At 58.4% G+C, this 18,542-nt stretch overlaps 2 protein-coding genes across 3 annotated transcripts in view; both read left to right on the top strand.

The window, feature by feature from the left end:
- LOC116955436 (uncharacterized) overlaps window positions 1-18,542 on the top strand; it is a 59,509-nt gene that overhangs the window by 34,902 nt on the left and 6,065 nt on the right. Inside the window, exons 9-13 of one of the 2 annotated variants that reach the window (XM_032976511.2) lie at window positions 994-1,177; window positions 2,373-2,515; window positions 9,189-9,395; window positions 15,612-15,815; window positions 17,860-18,438. In XM_032976511.2, the coding sequence (XP_032832402.1) occupies window positions 994-1,177; window positions 2,373-2,515; window positions 9,189-9,395; window positions 15,612-15,815; window positions 17,860-18,438 (1,317 nt within the window). The remainder of the gene's footprint in view (window positions 1-993; window positions 1,178-2,372; window positions 2,516-9,188; window positions 9,396-15,611; window positions 15,816-17,859; window positions 18,439-18,542) is intronic. The other variant, XM_032976512.2, reaches the window with a different exon arrangement.
- LOC142905835 (uncharacterized) overlaps window positions 1-18,542 on the top strand; it is a 112,004-nt gene that overhangs the window by 23,011 nt on the left and 70,451 nt on the right. The gene's annotated exons all lie outside the window — the stretch shown is intronic.

An 18,542-nucleotide genomic window follows, 5' to 3' on the forward strand; every position in this document is an offset into this window, starting at 1 on the left:
GCGTCACTCCAGAAACACGCCGCGTCACTCCAGAAACACACCGCGTCACACCAGAAACACACCGCGTCACACCAGAAACACACCGCGTCACACCATAAACACACCGCGTCACACCAGAAACACACCGCGTCACACCAGAAACACGCCGCGTCACACCAGAAACACGCCGCGTCACACCAGAAACACGCCGCGTCACACCAGAAACACACCGCGTCACACCAGAAACACACCGCGTCACACCAGAAACACACCGCGTCACACCAGAAGCACGCCGCGTCACACCAGAAGCACGCCGCTTCACACCAGAAACACACCGCGTCACACCAGAAACACACCGCGTCACACCAGATACACACCGCGTCACACCAGAAACACACCGCGTCACACCGGAAACACACCGCGTCACACCAGAAACACACCGCGTCACACCAGAAACACACCGCGTCACACCAGAAACACGCCGCGTCACTCCAGAAACACACCGCGTCACACCAGAAACACGCCGCGTCACACCAGAAACACACCGCGTCACACCAGAAACACGCCGCGTCACACCAGAAACACACCGCGTCACACCAGAAACACGCCGCGTCACTCCAGAAACACACCGCGTCACACCAGAAACACGCCGCGTCACACCAGAAACACACCGCGTCACACCAGAAACACGCCGTGGTCTTGGGCCCGCGCGTAGCCGACCGTACTAGTCGGGGGTGCGGGGGAAGGACGGGAAAACTCCACAAGACCACGGGGAGAACATGCAAGCAACAACAATATATACAGCAGGCATTGTCAGGGTCGGGGTCGAACCCCTGACCTCCTGTATAGCTGGCGAGGTAGTTAACATCTGGCCTCCGTAGTGGACGTGATCCACCCGTCACTCCCTCTCTTTCCCCCCCCCCCCACCCCCCTTCCCCCCCCCAACCCCCTCATACTCCACCCGCCCACCACCTCCTTCCCCCCCCCCCTCTCCGGTCCCGCTGTGTCTCACAGACGAGTTTGAGTTTGAGTCACGCCGCCACGCGGGCTTCCCGTTCAGCCTCACCGTGTTTGTGGGCGGCGTGCCTCACGCCCGCGTCAGCGCCTGCTGCGAACACCGCCACCGCCGCGGCGCCCGCCTCGGAGCCGGCGCCCTCTTCACCTTCACCGGCACGCGCGGAGGGGCGCCGTGCTACCGGTGAGCGGGCCGGGATGTTGACTCCCTCGCCTGGCATGCAGGAGGCCGCGTGCTCGATCTCGACGTTCTCGAAGCCTTGCTGTGTATTTTGAGTTTGGGTCTCTCTCTCTCTTTCTCTCTCTCTCTCTCTCGCTCGCTCATCGTCATCACACTGGTGATATGTTTGACTCCCTCGCCTGGCGTGCGCTGGGGGCGTGGAACGCGGGTGGAAGAGTAGGCCAATGTTACCCGCTGGGGGGGAGCTGTTTAGAGCTGCCACGTGAATACGCCCCTTTCCATCAGCAGTGGAGTGAGCAAGCGTTCGGGAATACTCGCAGCAGGAATGGGGGCAGCCGCGGGGGGGAGTCCCCATTCGCGCGACGGCTCCATCATCGCTTGATCCATCAACCCTTAGGTCTAAGTCAGCGATTCGTGGAGATGCGCCGTGACCAATAAAAACAATAAATTGGTCTTTCAGACCCATAGATGCAGATACAGACCCATAGACGTACAAATATACTCATAGACTTACAAAGAGATCCATAGACTCACATAGAGACCCATAGATTCAGATAGAGACCCATAGACTTACATAAAGGCCCATAGACTTAGATACTGACCCATAGACGTGCATAGATGCTCATAGACTTACAAAGAGATCCATATACTCACATGGAGATCCATAGACCTACACAAAGACCCATAGACGTACATAGAAACCCACAGACCTACACAGACACCTCTATACATACAAAGAGACTCAAATACCTGCACAGAGGTCCATAGATCTACATAGAGACTCATAGATCTACACGGAGCTCCAAAGACCTACATACAGAACCACAGACCTAAACAGAGACCGAGAGACTCACTTAGACTGAGCTGTCATTAACAACAGCGAAAAACAATACCAATTAGCACATAACAGCATCAATTAGCACGTAACAACATGAATTAGCATATAACGACATTAATTAGCATATAACAGCTTAGATGAGCACATAACAGCACTAATGAGCACGTAACAGCATAAATTATCACGGAACAGCATTAATTGCTAAATATATATTTCCTACGACAGACGACGCATGTCGGAGGGCGTTATGGGGGTTTTTTTCCGTACGTAAATCGTTTGTACATACATACACACACTCGCGCGTATAAGTTTGTTTAAATCGACGAATCCAATCAATTTCGCGTCGTGCGGCCATTCCAGGTGCGTCATCGCACGCTCGAGAGCGCGGAGGCCGACGGCCCGGTCACCGAAGGAGGCGGAGGAGGTGAAGGAGGTGGAGGAGGGAACGAAATCTGAGGAGCGAAACGAATCTCAGGGGGAGCATGCGGAGGGAGGTGAGGCAGGTACAGGAAGAGCATCCGCTCCTAGAGACCGCTCCTAGCGACCGCTCCTAGAGACCGCTCCTAGCGACCGCTCCTAGCGACCGCTCCTAGCGACCGCTCCTAGCGACCGCTCCTAGCGACCGCTCCTAGCGACCGCTCCTAGCGACCGCTCCTAGCGACCGCTCCTAGCGACCGCTCCTAGCGACCGCTCCTAGCGACCGCTCCTAGCGACCGCTCCTAGCGACCGCTCCTAGAGACCGCTCCTAGCGACCGCTCCTAGCGACCGCTCCTAGCGACCGCTCCTAGCGACCGCTCCTAGCGACCGCTCCTAGCGACCGCTCCTAGCGACCGCTCCTAGCGACCGCTCCTAGCGACCGCTCCTAGCGACCGCTCCTAGCGACCGCTCCTAGCGACCGCTCCTAGCGACCGCTCCTAGCGACCGCTCCTAGCGACCGCTCCTAGCGACCGCTCCTAGCGACCGCTCCGAGCGACCGCTCCTAGCGACCGCTCCTAGCGACCGCTCCTAGCGACCGCTCCTAGCGACCGCTCCTAGCGACCGCTCCTAGCGACCGCTCCTAGAGACCGCTCCTAGCGACCGCTCCTAGAGACCGCTCCTAGAGACCGCTCCTAGAGACCGCTCCTAGCGACCGCTCCTAGAGACCGCTCCTAGCGACCGCTCCTAGCGACCGCTCCTAGCGACCGCTCCTAGCGACCGCTCCTAGCGACCGCTCCTAGCGACCGCTCCTAGCGACCGCTCCTAGCGACCGCTCCTAGCGACCGCTCCTAGCGACCGCTCCTAGCGACCGCTCCTAGAGACCGCTCCTAGCGACCGCTCCTAGCGACCGCTCCTAGCGACCGCTCCTAGCGACCGCTCCTAGCGACCGCTCCTAGCGACCGCTCCTAGCGACCGCTCCTAGCGACCGCTCCTAGCGACCGCTCCTAGCGACCGCTCCTAGCGACCGCTCCTAGCGACCGCTCCTAGAGACCGCTCCTAGCGACCGCTCCTAGCGACCGCTCCTAGCGACCGCTCCTAGCGACCGCTCCTAGAGACCGCTCCTAGCGACCGCTCCTAGCGACCGCTCCTAGCGACCGCTCCTAGCGACCGCTCCTAGTGACCGCTCCTAGCGACCGCTCCTAGCGACCGCTCCTAGCGACCGCTCCTAGCGACCGCTCCTAGCGACCGCTCCTAGCGACCGCTCCTAGCGACCGCTCCTAGCGACCGCTCCTAGCGACCGCTCCTAGAGACCGCTCCTAGCGACCGCTCCTAGCGACCGCTCCTAGAGACCGCTCCTAGAGACCGCTCCTAGCGACCGCTCCTAGCGACCGCTCCTAGCGACCGCTCCTAGCGACCGCTCCTAGCGACCGCTCCTAGAGACCGCTCCTAGCGACCGCTCCTAGCGACGCTCATAGCGACCGCTCCTAGCGACCGCTCCTAGCGACCGCTCCTAGCGACCGCTCCTAGCGACCGCTCCTAGCGACCGCTCCTAGCGACCGCTCCTAGCGACCGCTCCTAGCGACCGCTCCTAGCGACCGCTCCTAGCGACCGCTCCTAGCGACCGCTCCTAGCGACCGCTCCTAGCGACCGCTCCTAGCGACCGCTCCTAGAGACCGCTCCTAGAGACCGCTCCTAGCGACCGCTCCTAGAGACCGCTCCGAGCGACCGCTCCTAGCGACCGCTCCTAGCGACCGCTCCTAGCGACCGCTCCTAGCGACCGCTCCTAGCGACCGCTCCTAGCGACCGCTCCTAGAGACCGCTCCTAGAGACCGCTCCTAGCGACCGCTCCTAGAGACCGCTCCTAGCGACCGCTCCTAGCGACCGCTCCTAGCGACCGCTCCTAGCGACCGCTCCTAGCGACCGCTCGGAGCGACCGCTCCTAGAGACCGCTCCTAGCGACCGCTCCTAGCGACCGCTCCTAGCGACCGCTCCTAGCGACCGCTCCTAGCGACCGCTCCTAGCGACCGCTCCTAGCGACCGCTCCTAGCGACCGCTCCTAGCGACCGCTCCTAGCGACCGCTCCTAGCGACCGCTCCTAGCGACCGCTCCCAGCGACCGCTCCTAGCGACCGCTCCTAGCGACCGCTCCTAGCGACCGCTCCTAGCGACCGCTCCGAGCGACCGCTCCTAGCGACCGCTCCTAGCGACCGCTCCTAGCGACCGCTCCTAGCGACCGCTCCTAGCGACCGCTCCTAGCGACCGCTCCTAGCGACCGCTCCTAGCGACCGCTCCTAGCGACCGCTCCTAGCGACCGCTCCTAGCGACCGCTCCTAGCGACCGCTCCTAGCGACCGCTCCTAGCGACCGCTCCTAGAGACCGCTCCTAGCGACCGCTCCTAGAGACGGCTCCTAGAGACCGCTCCTAGCGACCGCTCCTAGAGACCGCTCCTAGCGACCGCTCCTAGCGACCGCTCCTAGCGACCGCTCCTAGCGACCGCTCCTAGCGACCGCTCCTAGCGACCGCTCCTAGCGACCGCTCCTAGCGACCGCTCCTAGCGACCGCTCCTAGCGACCGCTCCTAGCGACCGCTCCTAGCGACCGCTCCGAGCGACCGCTCCTAGCGACCGCTCCTAGCGACCGCTCCTAGCGACCGCTCCTAGCGACCGCTCCTAGCGACCGCTCCTAGCGACCGCTCCTAGCGACCGCTCCTAGCGACCGCTCCTAGCGACCGCTCCTAGCGACCGCTCCTAGCGACCGCTCCTAGCGACCGCTCCTAGCGACCGCTCCTAGCGACCGCTCCTAGCGACCGCTCCTAGCGACCGCTCCGAGCGACCGCTCCTAGCGACCGCTCCTAGCGACCGCTCCTAGCGACCGCTCCTAGCGACCGCTCCTAGCGACCGCTCCTAGCGACCGCTCCTAGCGACCGCTCCTAGCGACCGCTCCTAGCGACCGCTCCTAGCGACCGCTCCTAGCGACCGCTCCTAGCGACCGCTCCTAGCGACCGCTCCTAGCGACCGCTCCGAGCGACCGCTCCTAGCGACCGCTCCTAGCGACCGCTCCTAGCGACCGCTCCTAGCGACCGCTCCTAGCGACCGCTCCTAGCGACCGCTCCTAGCGACCGCTCCTAGCGACCGCTCCTAGCGACCGCTCCCAGCGACCGCTCCTAGCGACCGCTCCTAGCGACCGCTCCTAGCGACCGCTCCTAGCGACCGCTCCTAGAGACCGCTCCTAGCGACCGCTCCTAGCGACCGCTCCAAGCGACCGCTCCTAGAGACCGCTCCTAGCGACCGCTCCTAGCGACCGCTCCTAGCGACCGCTCCCAGCGACCGCTCTGAGCGACCGCTCCTAGCGACCGCTCCCAGCGACCGCTCTGAGCGACCGCTCCTAGCGACCGCTCCCAGCGACCGCTCTGAGCGACCGCTCCTAGCGACCGCTCCTAGCGACCGCTCCGAGCGACCGCTCCTAGAGACCGCTCCTAGCGACCGCTCCTAGCGACCGCTCCTAGCGACCGCTCCTAGCGACCGCTCCTAGCGACCGCTCCTAGCGACCGCTCCTAGCGACCGCTCCTAGCGACCGCTCCTAGAGACCGCTCCGAGCGACCGCTCCTAGCGACCGCTCCTAGCGACCGCTCCTAGCGACCGCTCCTAGCGACCGCTCCTAGCGACCGCTCCTAGCGACCGCTCCTAGCGACCGCTCCTAGCGACCGCTCCTAGCGACCGCTCCTAGCGACCGCTCCTAGAGACCGCTCCTAGCGACCGCTCCTAGCGACCGCTCCTAGCGACCGCTCCTAGCGACCGCTCCTAGAGACCGCTCCTAGCGACCGCTCCTAGAGACCGCTCCTAGAGACCGCTCCTAGAGACCGCTCCTAGCGACCGCTCCTAGCGACCGCTCCTAGCGACCGCTCCTAGCGACCGCTCCTAGCGACCGCTCCTAGAGACCGCTCCGAGCGACCGCTCCTAGCGACCGCTCCTAGCGACCGCTCCTAGCGACCGCTCCTAGCGACCGCTCCTAGCGACCGCTCCTAGCGACCGCTCCTAGCGACCGCTCCTAGCGACCGCTCCTAGCGACCGCTCCTAGCGACCGCTCCTAGCGACCGCTCCTAGAGACCGCTCCTAGCGACCGCTCCTAGAGACCGCTCCTAGCGACTGCTCCTAGCGACCGCTCCTAGCGACCGCTCCTAGAGACCGCTCCTAGCGACCGCTCCTAGCGACCGCTCCTAGCGACCGCTCCTAGCGACCGCTCCTAGCGACCGCTCCGAGCGACCGCTCCTAGCGACCGCTCCTAGCGACCGCTCCTAGCGACCGCTCCTAGCGACCGCTCCTAGCGACCGCTCCTAGCGACCGCTCCTAGCGACCGCTCCTAGCGACCGCTCCTAGCGACCGCTCCTAGCGACCGCTCCTAGAGACCGCTCCTAGCGACCGCTCCGAGCGACCGCTCCTAGCGACCGCTCCTAGCGACCGCTCCTAGCGACTGCTCCTAGCGACCGCTCCTAGAGACCGCTCCTAGCGACCGCTCCTAGCGACCGCTCCTAGCGACCGCTCCTAGCGACCGCTCCTAGCGACCGCTCCTAGCGACCGCTCCTAGAGACCGCTCCTAGCGACCGCTCCTAGCAACCGCTCCTAGCGACCGCTCCTAGCGACCGCTCCTAGCAACCGCTCCCAGCGACCGCTCTGAGCGACCGCTCCTAGCGACCGCTCCCAGCGACCGCTCTGAGCGACCGCTCCTAGCGACCGCTCCCAGCGACCGCTCTGAGCGACCGCTCCTAGAGACCGCTCGGAGCGACCGCTCAGAGCGACCGCTCCGAGCGGTCACTCCGAGCGACCGCTCCTAGCGACCGCTCCTAGCGACCGCTCCAAGCGACCGATTTGAGCGACCGCTCCTAGCGACCGCTCCCAGCGACCGCTCTGAGCGACCGCTCTGAGCGACCGCTCCTAGCGACCGCTCCTAGAGACCGCTCCGAGTGACTGCTCCGAGCGACTGCTCCCAGCGACCGCTCCTAGCGACCGCTCTGAGCGACCGCTCCTGGAGACCGCTCCTAGCGACCGCTCTGAGCGACCGCTCCTAGCGACCGCTCCTAGCGACCGCTCCTAGAGACCGCTCTCAGCGACCGCTCTGAGCGACCGCTCCTAGAGACCGCTCGGAGCGACCGCTCGGAGCGACCGCTCCGAGCGGTCACTCCGAGCGACCGCTCCTAGCGACCGCTCCTAGCGACCGCTCCTAGCGACCGCTCTGAGCGACCGCTCCTAGAGACCACTCAGAGCGACTGCTCGGAGCGACCGCTCGGAGCGACCGCTACTAGCGACCGCTCCTAGCGACCGCTCTGAGCGACTGCTCCTAGCGACCGCTCTGAGCGACCGCTCCTAGAGACCACTCAGAGCGACCGCTCGGAGCGACCGCTCGGAGCGACCGCTACTAGCGACCGCTCCCAGCGACCGCTCTGAGCGACCGCTCCTAGCGACTGCTTGGAGCGACCGCTCCTAGTGACCGCTTTGAGCGACCGCTCCTAGCGACCGCTCCCAGCGACCGCTCTGAGCGACCGCTCCTAGCGACCGCTCTGAGCGACCGCTCCTAGAGACCGCTCCTAGCGACCGCTCCTAGCAACCGCTCCTAGCGACCGCTCCTAGCGACCGCTCCTAGAGACCGCTCTGAGCGACCGCTCCTAGAGACCGCTCCTAGCGACCGCTCCCAGCGACCGCTCTGAGCGACCGCTCCTAGAGACCGCTCCCAGCGACCGCTCCTAGAGACCGCTCCTAGCGACCGCTCCTAGAGACCGCTCCTAGCGACCGCTCCCAGCGACCGCTCTGAGCGACCGCTCCTAGAGACCGCTCGGAGCGACCGCTCGGAGCGACCGCTCCGAGTGACCGCTCCTAGCGACCGCTCCCAGCGACCGCTCCTAGCGACCGCTCTGAGCGACCGCTCCTAGAGACCGCTCCTAGCGACCGCTCCTAGCGACCGCTCCCAGCGACCGCTCCTAGCGACCGCTCCTAGCGACCGCTCCTAGCGACCGCTCCTAGCGACCGCTCGGAGCGACCGCTCCTAGCGACCGCTCGGAGCGACCGCTCCTAGCAACCGCTCCTAGCAACCGCTCCTAGAGACTGCTCGGAGCGATCCCCCACCCCGCAGAGCCTACACAGGCTGTCTGTGCAAGTGCTATTTGAAAGTCACGCCCACGAAGGCCGGCACGGCAACACAAGGCGGGGGCGCTGGTGGGTGGGTGGACAGCACCGTGACCTGGACACAAATGCACGCACACAAACGCACACGTGCACACACACACGCGCACACACACGCACGCGCACACATGCAGACACACGCGCACCCACACGCACGCGCACACGCGCACACACACGCACACGTGCACACACACACGCGCACACACACACACACACACGCGCACACACACGCGCACACACACGCACACGCGCACAAACACACACAAACACACACGCGCACATACGCACGCGCACACGCGCACACACACGCGCACACACACGCGCACACACACGCGCACACACACGCGCATGCACACACACGCGCGCGCGCACACATGCACCGCAAATCACCGCACAACATAATTACCATCGCTCGAAGTTGGTGTCTGGCTAATTATCTTTTTACTTATAATATATTTATTTCTAATTTCAACGAACGTCTTCTTCGCGCGATTGCCCGCCCTCGTCGTTCCTCTTGAATGTGACCCACGCCCCGCCCCCCCGGCCCCCCCGCCCCCCCCCCCCCGCCCCCCCCGCCCCCCCCCCCAGGTGACTACGCCGAGGATTTTGAATCTCACGAAGGCGACGGATCGGACTCCAGCGGAGGTGACGGCGGAGGCGATGGATCGACACGCGGCGGTCGATCCAGCATCGACAGACATCGCTCCTCTCGCCCTGCCTCCTCCTCCTCCTCGTCCTCCTCCTCCTCCTCCTCGTCGTCGTCGTCATCACCACGCCGCACCTCCTCCGTGCGCGGTGAGAATGGCGGGCGGGTAAAGTTCGAGTAATCGGGCGGCATGGCGGTGGCGGTCTTCGTCTCGCTGGGGAGACAAAGGTGGCCGGGCGTGGTGTCTGGCCTCCCGCTCCCCTCGTGTGCCGTGCCGGCCTTCACAAGTGCTGGCTAACGGAACTTTGCCCCAACAGTCTGTTAAGGCTACACGGGGGATCTTTGTCTTTGTGGTGGTGGCGGTGGTGCAGCGGTGATGGTCACGCCTCGCATCATAGAAGGGACCTGATTCCCTCACTCCGGCACCTCTCTGAGTGTGAGCTTGTGTGAGTGTGAGCTTGTGTGAGTGTGTGTGAGTGGGAGTGTGTGTAAGTGTGAGCGTGTGGGAGTGTGAGCGTGTGGGAGTGCGAGTGTGTGTGAGTGTGAGCCTGTGTGAGTGTGAGCGTGTGGGAGTGCGAGTGTGTGTGAGTGTGAGCGTGTGGGAGAGTGAGTGTGTGTGAGTGTGAGCATGAGTGTGTGTGAGTGTGAGCGTGTGGGAGTGTAAGTGAGTGTGAGCTTGTGTGAGTGTGAGCTTGTGTGAGTGTGAGCGTGTGGGAGTGTGTGTGAGTGTGAGCCTGTGTGAGTGTGAGCGTGTGGGAGTGTGAGTGTGTGTGAGTGTGAGCTTGTGTGAATGTGAGCGTGTGTGAGTGTGAGAGAGTGAGAGTGTGAACGTGTGGGAGTGTGAGCACGTGGGAGTGTGAGTGAGTGTGAGCGTGTGGGAGTGTGAGTGTGTGTGAGTGTGAGCGTGTGGGAGTGTGAGTGTGTGTGCATGTGAGCGTGTGGGAGTGTGAGTGAGTGTGAGCGTGTGGTAGTGTGAGTGTGTGTGAGTGTGAGCGTGTGGGAGTATGAGTGTGTGTGAGTGTGAGCATGTGGGAGTGTGAGTGAGTGTGAGCTTGTGTGAATGTGAGCGTGTGTGAGTGTGAGCGTGTGTGAGTGTCCTCTCTAACAGCACTTGCCCCAACAGTCTGTTGAAGGCTACACGGGGGACCTTTGTCTGTGTGGTGGAGTGGTGATCCCAGGTTGATTCCCGCTTATGGCCAACACCAGCGACGATTGTCTGCAGCGGTCCGTGGCCTCCACTAGACCAACTCGGCCTCAAATGAGCACCTGGTGTGATGTGTAAACATCGCTGCCAAGGACACCAACCTGGCCTTCCCCAAATCACACTGGAACCCGCGTGGTGAAGTTTGGTCAAATAATCCCCACAACCGCTGCCACCAACGCCACCACCACCACCACGATGCAATAAACAACCCAGCACCTCTATTGAAGTCTGTGTGACTCTAAATAAGTCTATGAGTATGTGAGTCTATGGATCTCTATGTGAGTCTATGGGTCTCCATGTGAGTCTATGGGTCTTTACGTTAGTCGGTGGGTCTCTATGTGAATCTATGAACTCTATGTGAGGCTATGGGACTCTATGTGAGTCTATGGATTTCTATGTGAGTCTATGGGTCTCCATGTGAGTCTATGGGGCCGTATGTGAGTCCGTGAATCTCTGTATGAGTCTATGGAGCTCTATGTGAGTTTGTGGAACTCTATGTGAGTCTATGAGTATGTGAGTCAATGGATCTCTATGTGAGTCTAGGATTCTCTGTGTAAGTTAATGGATTCTCCATGTGAGTCAATGGGTCTTTATGTGAGTCTGTGGGTCTCTATGTAAGTCTATGGGTCTCTATGTGAGTCTACGGGACTCTATGTGAGTCTATTGGACTCTATGTGTGGCTGGAACCTGGCATGGAACCCACGCTCTCATCTCAATGTGAGTCTATGGGTCACGATGTGAGTCTATGGGTCTCTATGTGAGTCTATGGGTCTCTATGCGAGTCTATGGGTCTCTATGCGAGTCAATGGGACTCTATGTGAGTCTATGGAACTCTATGTGAGTCTATGGGTCTCTATGCGAGTCTATGGGTCTCTATGTGAGTCTATGGGTCTCGATGTGAGTCTATGGGACTCTATGTGAGTCTATGGGTCTCTATATGAGTCTATGGGACTCTATGTGAGTTTATGGGTCTCTATGTGAGGCTATCGGACTCTATGTGAGTCTATGGGTCTCTATGTGAGTCTATGGTTCTCGATGTGAGTCTATGGGACTCTATGTGAGTCTATGGGTCTCTATGTGAGTCTATGGGTCTCTATGTGAGTCTATGGGTCTCTATGTGAGTCTATGGGACTCTATGCGAGTCTATGGGACACTATGTGAGTCTATGGGTCTCTATGTGAGTCTATGTGTCTCTATATGAGTCTATGGGTCTCGATGTGAGTCTATGGGACTCTATGTGAGTCTATGGGTCTATATGTGAGTCTATGGAACTCTATGGAAGTCTATGGGTCTCTATGTGAGTCTATGTGTCTCTATGTGAGTCTACGTGTCTTTATGTGAGTCTATGTGTCTCTATGTGAGTCTATGGTACTCTATATGAGTATATGGGTCTCTCTGTGAGTCTATGGGTCTCTCTGTGAGTCTATGGGTCTCTATGTGAGTCTATGGGTCTCTATGTGAGTCTATGGGTCTCTATGTGAGTATGGGTCTCTTTGTGAGTCTATGGAACTCTATGTGAGTGTATGGGTCTCTATGTGAGTCTATGGGACTCTCTGTGAGTCTATGGGACTCTATAAGAGTCTATGGGTCTCTATGCGAGTCTATGGGTCTCTATGTGAGTCTATGGGTCTCTATGTGAGTCAATGGGACTCTATGTGAGTCTATGGGTCTCTATGTGAGCCTATGGGTCTCTATGTGAGTCAATGGGACTCTATGTGAGTCTATGGGTCTCTATGTGAGTCTATGGGTCTCTTTGTGAGTCAATGGGTCACTATGTGAGTCTATAGCTCTCTATGTGAGTCAATGGGTCTCTATGCGAGTCTATGGGTCTGTATGTGAGTCTATGGGACTCTATGTGAGTCTATGGGTCTCTATGTGAGTCTATGGGACTCTATGTGAGACTATTTGTCTCTATGTTAGTCTATGGGACTCTATGTGAGTCTATGGTCCTCTATGTGAGTCAATGGGACTGTATGTGAGTCTATGGGACTCTATGTGAGTCTATCGGTCTCTATGTGAGGCTATGGGCCTCTATGTGAGTCTATGGGTCTCTTTGTGAGTCAATGGGTCTCTATGCGAGTCTATGGGTCTCTATGTGAGTCTATGGGACTCTATGTGAGTCTATGGGTCTCTATGTGAGTCTATGGGACTCTATGTGAGACTATGGGTCTCTATGTGAGTCTATGGGACTCTATGTGAGTCTATGGGCCTCTATGTGAGTCAATGGGACTGTATGTGAGTCTATGGGACTCTATGTGAGTCTATCGGTCTCTATGTGAGTCTATGGGTCTCTATGTGAGACTATGGGCCTCTATGTGAGTCTATGGGTCTCTATGTGAGTCAATGGTACTCTATGTGAGTCTATGGGACTCTATGTGAGTCTATGGGACTCTATGTGAGTCTATGGGTCTCTATGTGAGTCTATGGGACTCTATGTGAGTCTATGGGACTCTATGTGAGTCTATTGGTCTCTATGTGAGTCTATGGGACTCTATGTGAGTCTATGGGTCTCGATGTGAGTCTATGTGTCTCTATGTGAGTCTATGGGTCTCTATGTGAGTCAATGGGACTCTATGTGAGTCTATGGGGTCTCTATGTGAGTCTATGGGTCTCTATGCGAGTCTATGGGACTCTATGTGAGCCTATGGGTTTCTATGTGAGTCTATGGGTCTCTATGTGAGTCTATCGGTCTCTATGTGAGTCTATGGGTCTCTATGCGAGTCTATGGGTCTCTATGTGAGTCAATGGGTCTCTATGCGAGTCTATGGGTCTCTATGTGAGTCTATGGGACTCTATGTGAAGCTTTCGGTCTCTATGTGAGTCTATGTGTCTCTATGTGAGTCTATGGGTCTCTATGTGAGTCAATGGGACTCTATGTGAGTCTATGGGTCTCTATGTGAGTCTATGGGTCTCTATTTGAGTCAATGGGTCTCTATGTGAGTCTTTGGGTCTCTATGTGAGTCAATGGGTCTCTATGCGAGTCTATGGGTCTCTATGTGAGTCTATGGGACTCTATGTGAGTCTATGGGACTCTATGTGAGTCTATGGGACTCTATGTGAGTCTATCGGTCTCTATTTGAGTCTATGGGTCTTTATGTGAGACTATGGGCCTCTATGTGAGTCTATGGGTCTCTATGTGAGTCAATGGTACTCTATGTGAGTCTATGGGGACTCTATGTGAGTCTATGGGACTCTATGTGAGTCTATGGGCCTCTATGTGAGTCAATGGGACTCTATGTGAGTCTATGGGACTCTATGTGAGTCTATCGGTCTCTATTTGAGTCTATGGGTCTCTATGTGAGACTATGGGCCTCTATGTGAGTCTATGGGTCTCTATGTGAGTCTATGGGTCTCTGTGTGAGTCTATGGGTCTCTATGTGAGTCTATGGGTCTCTATGTGAGTCAATGGGTCACTATGTGAGTCTATCGGTCTCTATGTGAGTCTATAGGTTTCTATGTGAGTCTATGGGTCTCTATGTGAGTCTATGGATCTCTATGTGAGTCTATGGGTCTCTATGTGAGTCTATGGGTCTCTATGTGGCTGCCTCTCCGGGCCTCCGAAAGACGCAGCTCCTGCATTTCAATTCGATCGTCGCTATTATTATATATTACTACTACTACTACTATTCTTATTATTATGCCAACACTAATGAAGACTTTCCCTTCTTTTTGGTGAAATCCTTCAGAACCGACAACTTGTTAATGAGGGCGCCTTTTAAGCCACGCCGCTCTGCTAATGCTTATGGGACGCCCTGTTAATATATTTTTTTTATTTTGTTCACGTTACCCCAAGCGTAACGGGCAGGGGGTGGTGGTTGGTTAGGGCGTTGGGGCCATTTCGAAAGAAAAATAAAACTAAACTGCAGGCTTGCAACGCAATTATTATTATTATCCAATATCAAAGCTGAGCATCAGGGTAGCCCGAATTTCCCTCCCCCCAACCACCCTCTAACCCCCCTCCCCCCTTCCTCGCCCCCCCCCCACCCCCCACCAGTGTTGAGCCATCACAGGATAAAGAGGGGGCATCTGATTGCTCAAAGCGAATGTGCCCCAGCCCCCCCCCCCCCCCCCCCGCCGAATCTTGTTCGAGATGTCCAGGGCTTGAGCAGGCTCGATACTTGCTTGGCGGAGGGTATCACAGAGCTACCACTGAGATCCCTTCGTTCTTCTTGAAGGGACACTCTGGTACACACACAGACACCGTCCCGAGGAAGTTGATATCACAGAGCTACCACTGAGATCCCTTCCTTCTTCTTCACGGGACACTCTGGTACACACACAGACACCATCCCGAGGAAGTTGATGTCACAGAGCTACGTCTGAGATCCCTTCCTTCTGCAAGGGGCACTCTGGTACACACACAGACACAGTCCCGAGGAAGTTGATATCACAGAGCTATGTCTGAGATCCCTTCCTTCTTCTTCAAGGGACACTCTGGTACACACACAGACACCGTCCCGAGGAAGTTGATATCACAGAGCTACGTCTGAGATCCCTTCCTTCTTCTTCAAGGGACACTTTGGTACACACACAGACACCGTCCCGAGGAAGTTGATATGACAGAGCTACGTCTGAGATCCCTTCCTTCTTCTTCAAGGGACACTCTGGTACACACACAGACACCGTCCCGAGGAAGTTGATATCACAGAGCTACGTCTGAGATCCCTTCCTTCGTCTTCAAGGGACACTCAGGAACACACACAGAGACCGTCCCGAGGAAGTTGATATCACAGAGCTGCCACTGAGATCCCTTCCTTCTTCTTCAAGGGACACTCTGGTACACACACAGAGACCGTCCCGAGGAAGTTGATATCACAGAGCTATGTCTGAGATCCCTTCCTTCTGCAAGGGACACTGTGGTACACACACAGACACCATCCCGAGGAAGTTGATCTGACAGACCTACGTCTGAGATCCCTTCCTTCTTCTTCAAGGGGCGCTCAGCCACCGCTGAGATCCCTTCTGCAAGTGACACTCTGGTGCACCACGCAGCAGGAGGGGAGCAACTCGGCCATATCCGAGAGCAAATGCTCGTCACGTGACGGCCCAACTGACGCTCGGAATTTCGGAGCCGGAAATGTCAGTAAAGATGAAACGCGGAACGCCATTGATTGTGACGGGGGGGGGGGGGGGGTGTGTTTTTGTTGTTTTATATTTGCAGCAGCCGGCCACAATATCATCGTCATCCCTCGCGATGAGGTGAAAGCCGCCTCATCGGACGACGAGTCCGTGAAGGAGGAGGAGGACAAGGGGAGGGAGGAGAAAGAGGAGGAGGAGGTGGAGGAGGTGGAGGAGCTGGAGGAGGTGGAAGACCACGATGCCAAGAAGGACGATGAGAGCTCACTGAGCAATGATGAGAGCTCAGGTGGGTGAAGAGGTGGAGACTTCACGCCTCCTCGTCTTGATCCTCTCTACCATCAGCTTCATTGTCATCGTCACTTTGTTTGCATGTTCACCACAAGTATTGTGGTTAATGCAGACATGATTCCTGGGCAAAAGATTTCAGTTTGGTGTTTAAACATCTTACATTGCCATAAAGGGTAAAACCTATCCTTAAATTCATTGTCTTCGTTGACATCATCGCAGACATCAGAATAATTGCTTGCATCATCATCATCATCGTCATCGTCGTCTGCACAAGCTCGGTGAACGTTATTATTATCATCGCTCGTATCGTATACGCTGAGTCACCACAGGCAAGGGCAGCTGCCACTGGGGGTGCCCCTATGCTGAGTCACCCCGTGCCACTTGAAAGAAACGTGCCGAGTTGACGAGATGGCGTGCGGCACAGGCTGAGACGCTCTCCTACGAAGACAAAGACAAAGATCCCCCAGCACACGAGGGGGTTGGCTCTCGCAGTGGCGAAGTTTACTATACACCGCACCAGGTACCCATTTGAGGCTGTGTCGACCTAGGGGAGGCCCAGGACCCATTCAGATCATCGTTGACTGGTCGCCGGGGTTCGTAGTGCAGCGTAGCGCTACGCGTTGCAACTCACCTCTCTCCAATAAACGCACGCATGCACGTCACGTTCGTAGGAGAGAGAACCAATAACGAGTAAGGTCAGATTAAATAAAGAGTCAGGGGCGACGCAGCCGGGGGCCACCCGCTTGCCCGCTCGCCCGCCCGCTCACCCATCTGCTCGCCCGCACGCTCACCCATCCACTCACCCGTCCGCTCACCCACCCGCTCACCCGACCTCTCACCCGACCTCTCACCCGCCCGCTCACACGTCAGCTCACCCGTCCACCCGCCTGCCCGCTCGTGTATCCAGGGGCCAGGTAATGGCGTTGTTGTCATCGTTGTTGTTCTCGTTAACGCTGCGGGGTTCAGGAATTCTAGGTGGAGATTTTTTTATTTCGCACAGCGGCGGATGGGGGGGAGGGCTGTAGTTTTGACGCCGCTATCTCCCCCCCTCACCCCCCCCCCCCCCGTCACCCACCCTCTACCGCCGACAGGATAAAAATGTTATCACGTCAACGAGTTTAACTTTTTATAAACATTTCATGGCTTTGGAAACACAGGCTGTGGTGATGCGACCGGGCAGCTGCTGTCCCCTCGTCACAAGATTGTCATCATCATCGTCGTCATCATCGTCGTCATCATCATCATCATCGTGATCATCACCACTGTCAACATTCTCATGATTACCAACATTATCATCATCATCTTCGTCGTCGTCATCGTCGTCAACATCATCATCATCACCACTGTCAACATTCGCATTATTACCAACAGCAACATTATCATCGTGACCACCACCATCAATGTTCCCACAAACATCGTGAACCATTGTCTATGCACTGCTGGATACAGCCCCCCCATACAGACACCTGGCCATCGTAATTGCTAAAGAGATAGAGGCGCAGCCCTGCTATTTCTGGCTCGCGCCTCTGTCTGCACAAGAGCCTCCAATAGAAGGCAGTTCCAGAGAGGCCCGCTCGGGTGGTATTTGGCCTCCTCATCCATGCTGAGCCGGACGTCTCCGAAGAAGAGTCGTGCAGTTCCCCCATGCTTTGCTACACCGCACGCGACCTGCCGATTGGAAGGTCGAGAGTTTAAAGCCCGGCCGTGTGGTGAACTCAGCCCCAGCGTCCCTCCCTTCGTGGTCGACAAAATTAAGTACAATGTTGTGTGGGGGGGGGGGGGGGGGCAAATCAACGGTGTTTGTCTTATGGGACAGACTCGCCCCCGCCAAAGTAACGTGGAGCTTCCGAGATCCATGTATGCCAATGGACGGGGAGAGGCAGCGGTGGTGTGGTCCGGCGTCGGATTTATCAAAACCAGCGCCTCTGGTTCGACCACCGCGCCGGAAGATGGGAATCGAGCCGGCGACCTGCAGACCCCCAAAGGCGGGTGCACGCCTCACCCATTCCTTCTTCTCTGGCGGCGGTCTGATTCCGATCCAGAGAGGCCGCGGGGACCCCGCGACATCCAGCCGGAGAGAGACGACGTCGGCTCGGGCGTGCCGAGCCGAGCCGAGCGAGTCCCCGGGAGCGCGGGGAGCCGGGAGCTCACGCCTCGGAAAGGGCCCACTTCCGAAACGACAGGCGTCGCCGAGCGGAGGGGTAGCCGCGCTCGAACGCGCAACGGCAAAAGTGGCAGCAGCAGCAGCAGTGGCGGCGGCAGCAGCAGCGGCAGCGCCGCCGTGACGAAAGGGGGCGGCAGTGACGCAGGGGATTCTGGGAAGGGGAGGGATTGGAGGAGCCCATCGAGCCGTGGGGACGACCGGACTAATCTGCGCTCAGCCGGCCGGCGGAGACGACGCGGGATGGGACGAGGGGCGGCCACGAAGGGGGTGGCGGAGGAGGAGGTGACGGAGACGGCAGAGGAGAAAGGGAAGAAGGGAGCGGCCGGGAAGGGGGCGGAGGTCAAGGACGAGGCGGCGAAGGAAGCAGCGGAGAGGAAGGAGGTGGAGAAGGAGGTGGAGGCAGCGGAGGAGGAGGAGGAGGTGGTGGCAGAACGTGCAAACCGGGGCGGCACTCCTGGTAAGTCCCATCGCGGCGGCATCGGCGCGACGTGAAGCTGGGCCGCCAGCGCTCACCGCACGGCGGCCCGGCGCGACTCTCCACGAGCTCCAACAAGTTCCATT

Source organism: Petromyzon marinus, chromosome 59, assembly GCF_048934315.1.
Source record: "Petromyzon marinus isolate PM22_M1 ecotype Great Lakes invasive population chromosome 59, UKy_Petmar_22M1.pri1.0, whole genome shotgun sequence".
Taxonomy (NCBI): Eukaryota; Metazoa; Chordata; class Hyperoartia; order Petromyzontiformes; family Petromyzontidae; genus Petromyzon; species Petromyzon marinus.